The following is a 12558-nucleotide window of genomic DNA, read 5'->3' on the forward strand; positions in this document are numbered from 1 at the left end:
AGAAAATGAGTTTTTATATGCGAGCTAACAACGGACGTCGTGGGAGGTGACTATTTTCATGCTAACGTGACTTCCAAGCTAACCAAGCTATCGCCGTATTATCATTGTAGCAGCTAACACCAAAAACTTTATTGACAAACGGCAACGCCACAGAAGAGTGGATACCTCGCTCTCGAAGATGCTCGTTATCTAGGCTAGAGCGCGCGTCTTGTGCTGGAAGATACAGACATCGGAAGTGTCATCGCCGTTCCCGTGTATGACGGAAATAGCCTCCTGTGGGCAATGTTGTGGACAAGTTTCAGTAATGTTTTAAACCATTAATATACGGTAAGATACTGTATGTATGTATTACATTTGATCATCAATGTACTTGTTACTGCATGATCATAGAATTTACAGTAGTGTAACAAATGATAAAACGTTACACGTTATAGTAAAGGGCTTCATAGTCAAAATAGTCGCAATGACGTGCATTGTTAGCTGGCTCACACTAATTTGTTTTCTCTCTTTAAAAACACACTGAACAAGGAAGTTCATGTTTTGGGATTAAGGATTGTGGATGATGGCCAAAATTCCCCAAAAATGCACTTTTCCTTGGACCAAAAACCTGGCACTAAATCCCATTCAGTCCCTACTTTAGCAAGGATTTTGCCGTTTCAAGGCCGTGGTCACAAACTTTTAATCAGCTGACCGAGAGCCTTTTTCCACGGAATGTTTTTTTGTCTCATTCCCATTTTTTCCTTATGCATTTTCCAGCTCTTGTCAGAAAAAATGTAAATATCGGGATTGGATGATGTAGTCACAAGCACCGTGCCATGCCTGTGAACGCCACATGAATATATGTAGCTTAGCGGTTAGCGGTTAGCGCTTAGCGGTTAGCGCTTAGCGCTTAGCTGTGCGGTTAGCATACAAATGTGCCCACAATGGTGTGCGTGTTGTTAGCATAACTTGTCCACATCGTTTGGTCTCCAAGCTGCGGGAAACCGATTACATACACACATGATGGTGATCGGATGCGGGGGGTCACCAGGAACATGATGATGATGATGATGATGATGATGATGATGATGATATATATTCTTTCTCTCTCTCTCTCTATCAAGCGGGCAGTCGCAGTGGCTCGCCCGGCCGCGTGCTGACCACCACCACGCTGAGCACCATGAGCTCGGGGGCCCACCGGGTGCTGTCGGGGACCACCGTGGACGGCCGCAGGCGAAGCCGCATCCCTCGCAGCCAGGGCTGCTCCCGAGACTCCTCGCCCACCCGCCTTTCCGTCGGTGAGAAGCGGGACGCTGCTTCCGGATTCTTTTAGCACAAACAGAACCGTGAAATGTGTTCTCCTCGGAACTCAAACCTCCTGCTCTCACTGTCCTTCTCTTGCCCCCCCCCCCCCTGCATCCTGCCCTCCAGCTCCCTCCAGCATTAGCTCCGTCTACAACGGCGCCAGCAGAGGAGGTAAGGCCCCGCCTCTAAACCGACTAGACCGCCCACCCCCGCCCCCTAAATACTCCAAATCTCCAAATCTGTCTGTGGTCCCTTTTGGGATTCTTCCGATCTTTCCTGCATCCCAACTTCACGCCGTACCCGATGTCCGATGTCCTCCCGTGTCTGCACTAACACGCCCCCCGGTGGACCGTGAACGTCTCGCAGGGTTCCACCCTCTTGATAAGGGCTGTGATTAACCCTGATTGGCTGCTGAGGTGATGAAGAGTGCAATTAAGACGGGAACTTGATTGCGAATGCAGACCCCCCCCACCCCCATCCCCACTTCCGTGGCACCCCATGCCTGATTCCGGACAAAGAAAATTCCTTTGTCCTTTTTTGTGACTGATGAGTGGAAATATCCCACTGGCGTTAAACGTGAGCACAGCCAACGCAGACTGATTCCCTCAAGGAATAGTTTTCCTGAAGGAATAGTTTCCCACGGATGCTCCCATCATCCACGGAAAAGGGTCCCAGTCAGACAAAGGAATTGGTTGGCTACCCCGGCCAGGTGTCCACGCCCTGTTTGTGTGGGCGTGGCCAAAAAGGAGTGCAATAGATGTGATCTGCATGTTGAAAATCGGTGCTTTGAGCCGGACGATGCCCCCCCCCCCCCGATGCAAGTTGACCTGTGCTCGTATTCCCTTTCACACTCATGTCCTTTCCCGCTCCTTTTCACGTCATCGCTCACGTTTGTCCTTTTCTCTTTTGTGTCCCGCTCTCTCTTTCACGCTCCACGTCGCTCTTCTCACGACCGATGTTCTTCCTTCTCCTCCGTCTCCTCCTCGTCTTTCCCTCTTGAAAACCTCGTTCCTCGTTCCGCCCACACCTCGTCCCCCCCCCCCCACCCCCCCCGGCTGGCGTCAGCTCGGGGCAGTCGTATTCCTCGGCCCAGTATGAGTCAGGGCTGCAGCCGCGAGGCCAGCAGGGAAAGCAGCCGGGACACCAGCCCCGTACGCTCCTTCGCACCCCTCGGTGAGTAGCAGCTGCGGCCCCGCCTCCCTGCAGGGATGATGATGATGATGATGATGATGATGATGATAGCAGTGTAGCCATTTATGAGGCCTGTTTTTTTCCGCCAAATGAAATGAGAGAATCTCAATCACTTGCATGTTTTTTTGGGGGGGGCCTTTCCCGTCTCCACTCACATCCTGCCGTGGAGCAGCATGGTGGTTTCCCCATAAATTGTGTGTGTGTGTGTCTTAATGTCGGTTGCAGCCACGCGGAGCTACTCTCGCTCCACTGGAGCTCTCCACACACCTGACGCTTTTGGGGCTGCAGGTGAAGGCTGAGTACATCTACTTCTTCGTACCTCAACCACCCACCCACCCACCCACCCGCCCACCAACCCACTCTGCCGTCATTTCTGCTCTTTTTTTTTAGCGCCTTGCATCCTTTTTCTGTCTTTCCTTTGCCTTTTTTAAAAATATTTTGATTGATCCATTTCTTTATTTTCTGCATTTAGCTCCAGGAGGCCGACCCCTGCCGTGGAATCGCATGTCCCCCCCCCCCCATTATGTTAAAGCTGTTTGGTTTCAGCCATGTTTCCTGCTGAAATGTCCTAACAAGCCATAACACGGACTTACACTCGTATGCGTGCGTTAAGTATGGATGGAAGTGTGTTTTTTATTTTTTTTTCTATTTTCCACAGCATGTTTCATCCACTCGTCCTCGTCTTCTTTCGTCTTCTCTAACTTCCGTCTATCCCGCAGGGTCGGCTTTTGGCATCGGCCAGTCCGGCCGCCTGTCGTCCTCAGTCAGCGCCATGAGGGTCCTCAACACCGGCTCCGATGTAGAAGAGGCTCTCGCAGATGCGCTGGTATTTTTATTTGGATTTTTTTTTTGTAATTGTTCAACTGTCAGTGCGTGTTTGCCACACTTCCTGCAGGTTGTGCGTGTGCGCATGTGTATAAACTAACCCTGCTTCTACCTCTGTTCGATGCTGTCAGCTGTTGGGAGACATGCGATCTAAGGTCAGCCTCTTTTCCCCACCTTTCCCCTTGGAATGTGTTGTTTAGCGCTTGGAAGAATACCAGTGGTGCATTTTGACCCCCGTAGTCGCTGAGGCGGGGGTGTCCAAAGAGCCAAAGATGTCATTGAACATGAAAATAGCAAATATGGATACATCAGCAGCCATTTTACAAGAACAAAGTCCAAATAGTACCAGAAAACAAGTTCTAGTTGTTCAAGAAAAGTTTGTAACTTTGAGAATAACACAGGAGAAATGTGAAATATTTTGAAATATTACAGAAAAACGTAAAAAAAAATTTTTTTTAAATATATATATTTTTTGGAAGTCGTCATCTCATGAAAAACAAACAAACCAACAAATAAAGTTTATTGAAAAAACGCTGTTTGTAAAATTAGGTTGCCAAAAAAGTTAAAATAAATAATAATGAAATAAAGTGAATATATTTAATATTTTGGGGATAAAGTCATCATATTACAATAAAGTTGTAATCGTAAGCATCCGGAATATAAAGGGCTCAAGCCAAAAATCAGTATCAATCAGATTACAAAAATCAGGAAAAAGCAGAAAGAAAAAAAAAACAAATAATTATAAAATAAAATAAAAATAATAAAATACAAAAATAAAAAATAAAAAAAATTAATAAAAATTTCAAATATCTTAGAAATTCAGGAAGTGAACAAATATAACAGTTATACTGATTGTAAAAGTACCAGATGGAGGGGTAGGATTTAATAAGCTTTGCTTCTTCCTACTCCTTTCGGACATGTGGAACTGGGAACTGATTATGGGATGCATTCAATTGTAATCTGATGCATGTTCAAATGAAATTAAACCAAAACCAACATTTCAACGGCAGTATTTCTCCTCATAATATTGGTAGTTTATTCTTGTAAAATTCCTGTGAGATATTTTTTTTCTCTAAATATTTTGAATTTTTTCTCGTAAAATGTATTTTTATAATTCTGCTGCTGCTGCTTTTTAAAAATGTTTAAATTAAAAAAAAATTCTTGTACATTTTCTTCTTCTGACTTTATTCCCATAATATTTGGATTTCATTACCATTACCATTAATATTATTAATGATATTATAATGTTAATATGAATAGTCTCTTTCAGCTTTATGGCAAAGCTAAGATGAAATATGTAGAACTTGTTAGCAGGAGTTTTATCCTTGGATTTTTCCGGATGTGGCACTCTTTGGAACAACGTTGGACACCCCTGCTATAGGTAGCTCCACGCATATACGATGTCTGTTTGTGTTGGGTGCATAACTTGAAATAAAAATATTTTCTAAAATTCAAAAAAAGAATATGCGACACGATCTCAGGTCGCTTAAACCTTCTTTGGCAAGGAAGGAAGGAAGGAAGGAAGGAAGTCAAAATGCACCCCGTCTTCCCCGTCCGTGCCTGACTGACATAATGTAGCACCTTAATTTTATTATTATTATTATTATTATTTTAATACCATGCCTAATTTCCCTGGTCTCCATCCACGTTTGTTTCCCTGACAGAAGAAGCCAGCACGGCGGCGGTACGAAAACTACAGCATGTACTCTGACGACGACGCCAACAGCGACGCCTCCAGCGCCTGCTCGGAAAGATCCTACAGCTCCCGTAACGGGGGCTCCATCCCGACCTACATGAGGCAGACGGAGGACGTAGCAGAGGTCAGCGAGAGCAGCCGCACACCCTTCCTCTTTTTTTGCTAAAACCGTAAACCATATTCTTCCTTCACCACCAAATACCCGTCCAGGTGCTGAATCGCTGCGCCAGCGCCAACTGGTCTGAGAGGAAAGAGGGCCTGTTGGGTCTCCAGGCCCTGTTGAAGAACCAGCGCACCCTCAGGTAGGGCGGGCTCCTCGTCCGCGCCACGACAGGCCCCGGGCCTTTCACTTTGCACCTCACCTTCCTTCACCTGGTCTTCTTTTCCACGTGCAGCCGCGTGGAGCTGAAGAGGCTGTGCGAGATCTTCACTCGAATGTTTGCCGACCCGCACAGCAAGGTACAGTACGGCTGCATGGAGGGGCACGACGCACCCACTTTGCCTTGGTTTACACCATATCCCATCATTCCTCACTGTACCGGATTCTGCCCCCCCCCCCGGGGACTAAATGACCACGTTAAAGACACACCAGCACGCCTGGATGCATGACACAAAACACACACATGCAGGCATGACGAGTGGGTTTTATTTTTTCTAACGGCATGCCACGCCGCATTTCACTTTTGACCTTTTTAGGACTGTCACTCTTGAAGGCGTGCTCGCCGCGTTTGCTGCCACTTCCTGAATGGCACCCAAAACGACACGCACACGTATACGCTAGGGGTGTCGCAAGGTCTTGTTTGGAGAAAAGCTGTCTGCGTGCTGAGAACAGGCAGCCAGACGCCAATCAGAGTCAAGTATGGCCTGGATGCTGTGAATGACGATATTCATATGGAAGAGCACACCACCAAGTGCTTGACGAACACCTTGCAATCCAACCCACCTTGGTGTTCACGGCGTCGGCGAACCAGCTGTTGGCTACTTGTTGAATCTGTAGTAATTCTACATACTCTGCGATCAGTTGTACTATCGACGCTAATTGCGTTAGCATCAGTTTCAAGCACCCGTTTCATTATACACCTCATGCTAGGGCTGGGACGTAGGAATAGTTTTCCAATATTTTTCCCCATCGTGTTGGGGAGAGGTCTCACATTCCGGTTTATACCGTCTTTTCTGCTGTTCACCCCCGCTGTGCAGTTTGGAGTGGCTAATTAACCTAGCATGTTTTTGGAATGTGATAGGAAACCCGGAGTACCCGGAGAAAACCCACACATGCACGGGGGAGAACATGCAAACTCCACACAGAGATGGCCGAGGGTGGGATTGAACCGGTGTCTCCTAGCTGTTAGGTCTGTGCGCTAACCACTGCTACACCGTGCAGCCATGTTAGTTTTTTATATTTGTTGTTATTATTATACGTATATATCAAAGGGTCAGCACGGTGCATGAGTGGTTAGCACGTTGTTGGCCATACAGCCGGAAGATCTGGGTTTGAATCTCTGTTGGACATCTCTGTTTGGGGTTTCTCTCTCGCTTGAAGACAGCTGGTGTAGGCTCCAGCATACCCCAGCGTCCCTCATAAGGATAAGCAGCATAGAAGATGGATTGGAAGGTTTATTATGATTATGATAATTATACAGTATGACCTGCCAGTACTCTGCCTCTCTTTTAAAGTCCACTGGGATAGGCTCCAGCATTCCCCCACGAGGGATTTTTTTGGTCCTTAAAGAATGGGAGTCAATTTGTGGCAGAATCAGCATGTTAAAACTCAACCTGGATTGTTTTGGGAAATAAAGGAGGTTGTTTGTCCACTCATGTTTTGTCACGGTCACCGTCTGGTCTGGTGACACCCCTAGTGTACACACACACACACACGTGCACACACACACACACACACACACACACGTGCACACAGCCCTTCTCTCTGACTAACGAGCTGCCCTGCGCGCCATCTAACACGCCAACTGTGCCTCACCGTCGCCTCGCACACACGTTTTTTTTTTTTTCTTTTTTTTTTTTTGACATTTTGATGATTTCAATGAATTTCAGCGAGACTCCGGCAGGGTGTACGGCACGGCAGAATCCGGTATAAGCTCAGCCTCCTTCAAGGTATTGCATCTCACCACAAAGAAACTGTCTTTCTCTCTCTATCTCTCTCTCTTTCTCGCCCATATCATCTTTTGTTCCTTCATGTCTCCTGCACAAACCTCACCTAGAAAGTATCTCCATCCTGGATGGAGTGTCTACCTCAAGTCTAATCAGTCTCTCTCTCTCTCTCTCTCTTCCTCTCGCTGTCTTCTCCACGCCGCTGTCGCCTGGACCTCCATAGAGAGTAAGTTTGACTTTGTTGTCCTGCTATGTTGCCATGAAAAGCTAAGTGGTTGGAATGGAGACGGGATGTAGAACTGATTGCCAAAGCAACAGGCATTTATTGCGGGTTTGAATTATCTAGCAACAGGCCCAATAATAACATGAGTTGTCATTCAACTAAAAAAAAAAACTGAAGTGTAAAGGTGACTGTAGGGGTGTTACGTCACGTCGAAAGGGCTCTAGTTATGCATAAAGACGTATTTGTATTGAGAAGGTTCTAGACAGGTTTTCTATGCTCTTAACTCCAAAGTATTCCGTTCTACTTTGTGGAAATTCACTTATCACGGCCGTCAGGTGTGGAACCAATTAACCGCCGTGATCAAATCAAATCAACTTTATTTGTATAGCACTTTTCCTGCAAAAAACATGCGTCACAAAGTGCTTTACAGAATAAAAAAAAAACAATTACCACAATTAAAAGTAAAAAAAACAAATACTAAGATAGCCCCTCCCTCCCACCCTCCATACTGGACACACACACACACACAATCACACACACACACAGTAGGGAGATCAAGGAAACGCCACCTTTGGGGCCGTCCACACTGGGAGGAGCCGCAGGTCGTGCCATCGGGGGACCGGCACCCGGGCCCCCCGACTCCGACAGACGAGCGGACCCCCACATTATAAAGGGAGGAACCCCCAGCCGGCCGGGTCGAAGGGACCCAAGGAGACCCGACACAGCCCCCAATGTGGAGGACCCCTCCCTGAGGAAATACTGGAATTAAAAGCTAAAAACTAAAAGCATAAAATAGGACTAAAAAGATAAAAACATAAGAAAAGTTTAAAAATATGAGTTAAAATCCTGATTAAAAAGATGTCTTTAATCTTTTTTTTTTTTTAAATATCAACAGTCTCCGCAGTCCTGAACAAAGTATTACCACAATATTTCTTGAATTGGTTAAATCCCCAAAAGGAGTTATTGGTTCTGGTTGAGTTTTGGTACCCGCCCCTATTTGGGAACACTTTATTTTCTTCGACCGTTGGCAGGGTGATGCAACAAATACAAAAGTCGTTTCCGTGAACTGAACCTCGACTTAATTGGATTCAGCAAAAGCTTAATTAAGGCAAAACCGAATCCCAGACTTGCTGAAAGAAATGTAGCGTTGTTGTTAACGTTTCTGCAAGGTGAAGATAAAGCAGATAAAGTGAAAGTGTGTGTGTGTGTTAGGTGTTCAGTATGTTCCTGGAGACCCTGGTGGATTTCATCCAGGTCCACAAGGACGACCTGCAGGACTGGCTGTTTGTCCTGCTCACGCAGCTGCTGAAGAAGATGGGAGCAGACCTGCTGGGCTCCGTGCAGGCCAAAGTTCAGAAGGCGCTGGACGTTACGCGGTGAGCAGCGCTTGAAGTGCTGGTGTTGTGGGGCTCGGGGCGTGGGGCGGCCATGTCTGTTTGGTTGAGTGGAAGCTCTCTTTTGTCTCTGCAGCGAGTCCTTCCCCAATGACCTCCAGTTCACCATCCTCATGAGGTTCACCGTGGACCAAACGCAGACTCCCAACCTCAAGGTAGACAAGGACTTCCTTCTCAGTTGGGTTGGAATCGGGGCCGAGTGTGTCAAGGAGTGGGTATGGGGGGGGGGGGGGGGGGGGGACGGTTTTGAACACGCTCCTTGCAAAGCCCCAGCATGCAGAATTCCTCAGTGGAGGGAAGCGCTTGTGTCTTCCTAGCATCACTCCATCCCCGCCTCCTTTTCCGAGCATCCTTTAACGACCGTCTCACTGGTCTTAAAGGAAAACTGCACTTTTTTTTTTGGAACTTTGCCCTTCATCCACAATCCTGAACTCGTATGTCTTTCTCTCTCCTGTGCGTTATAAAGATATCCAAATAGATAAATAGATGCAGCTCATTACTGCATGTATGGGAACCACTTACTCCGCCGACAAAGCCTTCTGATAAAACCTCCAACAGCGCCATCAGCACTCCATTTCCATAATGTCATCTGCATAAAAGCAATCCACACCAGCTAGCTGCTAGACGGCTAGCGACTAGCTTCAGCACAGACTCGCCTGCAGCACGTCACTACCAAAAAGTAGGGCTGATTAATCTAATTAATCACAGTTGGAAAGTGAATTAATCATGATTAACCCTTTATACGGCACTCAGTGAAATACTTTTAATTTAAAAATTCAATCGTTCAGTGTTATTGGGGGCTATAAGAAGACAGTTTTTCTCTTTTTACTTTTTAAAAAAGTATCAGGTTTTGGGTGCAAATCAAGATCAGAGAAGTTACTATATACGGTTCCTTGCCCATTTAGGGTATGGAAAAGGGGCGGGTCAAACTGCACAGAGGTACTGTAGTTAGAGTGACTGTCATCAACCAATCATGGTTAGTTTTTATGTTGAAAATTGCAAGATGAAGAAAAAAGTTTGATACTCTCTGGCTCACTCCTGATTGATCACAGACCGTGATGTCACTTCCTGTGACATTGTCTGATCTTGGCTGATTGGCATGAGAAAAGTCACATGACTCTGTTGCCTTTGCTGAGACATGGGGAAACCCTGTTTTTTTTTTTTTTAAGTTACCATATATGGTTACTTGCCCTATAAAGGGTTCTATGGAGGACAAAAACTGCCAAAATAAAAAATAAATGGAAATAAAAACAAAAATAAAAAAATATTTATGTATATATTTTTTTTAAAAATTAAATACAAAAAAATAAATATAAATGGAAATAAAAACAAAAATAAAAAAATATTTATGTATTTATGTATATATATGTATATATTTATGTATAAATATTTATGTATATATATATACATATATACATAATGGGGTGGAGACACCCCCTCCAACCCAGGCATACCTAGTCGATTTTCGCACTCACATGTCGATCAACCAATAGGGGAACAGTTCAACCCAAGACACACTTAGGACCGCCCCCTCATTTGAATAGTTTTTCCTTCTGCATTTCAAGGACCAAAACTGCCAAAATAATAAATAAATAAATAAATAAAAGGGAAAATAAACAAAAATGAAAAAAAAAAAATCAAAAAATTAAATACAAAAAAATAAATATAAATGGAAATAAAAACAAAAATAAAAAAATATATACATAAATATTTTTTTATTTATAAATAAAAACAAAAATAAAAAATATATACATAAATATTTTTTTATTTTTGTTTTTATTTCCATTTATATTTATTTTTTTGTATTTAATTTTTTGATTATTTTTTTTTCATTTTTGTTTATTTTCCCTTTTATTTATTAAAAAAAAAATCAAAAAATTAAATACAAAAAAATAAATATAAATGGAAATAAAAACAAAAATAAAAAAATATATACATAAATATTTTTTTATTTTTGTTTTTATTTCCATTTATATTTATTTTTTTGTATTTAATTTTTTGATTTTTTTTTTTTCATTTTTGTTTATTTTCCCTTTTATTTATTTATTTATTTATTATTTTGGCAGTTTTGGTCCTCGAAATGCAGAAGGAAAAACTATTCAAATGAGGGGGCGGTCCTAAGTGTGTCTTGGGTTGAACTGTTCGCCTATTGGTTGATCGACATGTGAGTGCGAAAATCGACTAGGTATGCCTGGGTTGGAGGGGGTGTCTGCGGCTTAGGTCCCATTAGTAGTGATTGTCTGTTTTTCAAACACAGAAAAGAGAAGCGTGTGTTTGTGTCTCACATAAGGATTGTGAATGATGGATGAAGTCCCCCCCCCCCCCCCCCAAAAAAAGTGTCCTCTTCCTTTAAAGCCTGCTTCTATCCACCTCACCCCCCCCCCACCACCACACACACACACACACACACTCCCTTGACTTGACGCAGTGCTTCTCCTCTCTCTCTCTGAAGCCTGTGCGGAGCTCATGTTGCGGGCGAGGCAGGGGGGCGCCCGGGGTAAAATTGCTCCCCCCCAGAGCGCGGCGTCACGCCTGCTCACTAGACGAGCAGGCCGCAGCCTGGAGCCGCTCCTGCCAGGTCAGTGCGCTCCGGGGGGGAGCACCCAACGCACAGCGGCGTGATTAGGAGGAAGTTGAGAACAATTAAAAAAAAAAAAAAAAAAAAGCAGTTGCAGCCGTTTGTTGCATCACTTTCGTTTTGTTTGATGGCTTCCATTTTTGCCCCGCACGGCACAGCATGGCCTTCGCTCGCATTTGTTGGGCTTCCATTTTCAGTGCTCCATTGTCCGTGTCTTGTTGATGACGAAGGAGAAGCGCAGACGAAGCTAAAGGTGCGCCCGTGTTGTTTGTGGCAGGTGAAGGTGGCCATCCTGAGGTACATCGAGACGCTGACGCTGCAGATGGAAGCCCCCGACTTTGTCAACTCCAGCGAGACTCGGCTGGCCGTCTCCCGCATCATCACCTGGACGACCGAACCCAAGAGCTCGGATGTCCGAAAGGTCCGCGAACGTCCATAAAAGACGCGCTGCCGGGTTTCGTACCCGCAAAAAAAAACGCTAGCTTTCACGTGTTTTGTCGTGCAACAGGCGGCCCAGTCGGTGCTGATCGCCCTCTTCCAGCTCAACACCCCCGAGTTCACCATGCTGCTGGCGGCGCTGCCCAAAACCTTCCAGGACGGCGCCACCAAGCTGCTTCAGAACCACCTGAAGAACACGGGCAACGCTGCACAGGTGAGGCGCCGACCACCCGCTCTCTCGCTAACGCTGGTTGTATCGTAAAAGCTTAATGTTGTCCTCTGACCCCCCCCAAGGCATCTATGGGCAGCCCTCTGGCACGCCACACCCCCCGCTCTCCAGCCAGCTGGCCAAGCCCGGTGACCTCCCCCACCAACACCTCGCAGAACACCCCCTCACCAAGGTACCACGCGCCGGTTGGCGGCTGTCATTTACTACTCGTGGGGGTCAAAGTCAAGTTTCCTTTATGTAGCTTAAACGCCGCGTAGCCAGCACGCCATTGTTGATGGATAAAATGTCACATTTATTGAATTTTTTCATTTAAATTTTATTTATTTATTGAAGTTTATATCCTGAGAATTGACCATTAATAACCATTTATGACTTATTTAATGACCATTAATAAGTCATCTCCATGTAAAGCCGACTCTCCGTATGCCCGAAATATTCTTCTTCCAGCCGCCAAAAATCCAACATTAAGGGTCAGATCATCTCTCATAATATTACATCTTTTCAAAAATGCTAAATTTTTATTTTATATCTCGACTTTATGGCACTAAAATGAAAAAAAAAAATTCCTCATAATATTACGAGTTTATTCATGTA

The 12558-nt window shown here is 44.9% G+C and overlaps 1 protein-coding gene across 1 annotated transcript in view; it reads left to right on the plus strand.

Annotated features, from left to right (window-relative positions):
* The window catches only part of LOC131101315 (CLIP-associating protein 2-like), a 65237-nt gene that overhangs the window by 47408 nt on the left and 5271 nt on the right, over nt 1-12558 (plus strand). Inside the window, exons 23-38 of the mRNA XM_058046263.1 lie at nt 1104-1277; nt 1411-1455; nt 2350-2457; nt 2701-2763; nt 3195-3301; nt 3432-3455; nt 4965-5120; nt 5207-5298; nt 5392-5455; nt 7046-7105; nt 7326-7328; nt 8538-8701; nt 8796-8874; nt 11575-11718; nt 11806-11949; nt 12030-12136. Coding sequence (XP_057902246.1) covers nt 1104-1277; nt 1411-1455; nt 2350-2457; nt 2701-2763; nt 3195-3301; nt 3432-3455; nt 4965-5120; nt 5207-5298; nt 5392-5455; nt 7046-7105; nt 7326-7328; nt 8538-8701; nt 8796-8874; nt 11575-11718; nt 11806-11949; nt 12030-12136 — 1534 coding nt within the window. The remainder of the gene's footprint in view (nt 1-1103; nt 1278-1410; nt 1456-2349; nt 2458-2700; nt 2764-3194; nt 3302-3431; nt 3456-4964; nt 5121-5206; nt 5299-5391; nt 5456-7045; nt 7106-7325; nt 7329-8537; nt 8702-8795; nt 8875-11574; nt 11719-11805; nt 11950-12029; nt 12137-12558) is intronic.

This window comes from Doryrhamphus excisus, chromosome 14, assembly GCF_030265055.1.
Source record: "Doryrhamphus excisus isolate RoL2022-K1 chromosome 14, RoL_Dexc_1.0, whole genome shotgun sequence".
Lineage (NCBI taxonomy): Eukaryota > Metazoa > Chordata > Actinopteri > Syngnathiformes > Syngnathidae > Doryrhamphus > Doryrhamphus excisus.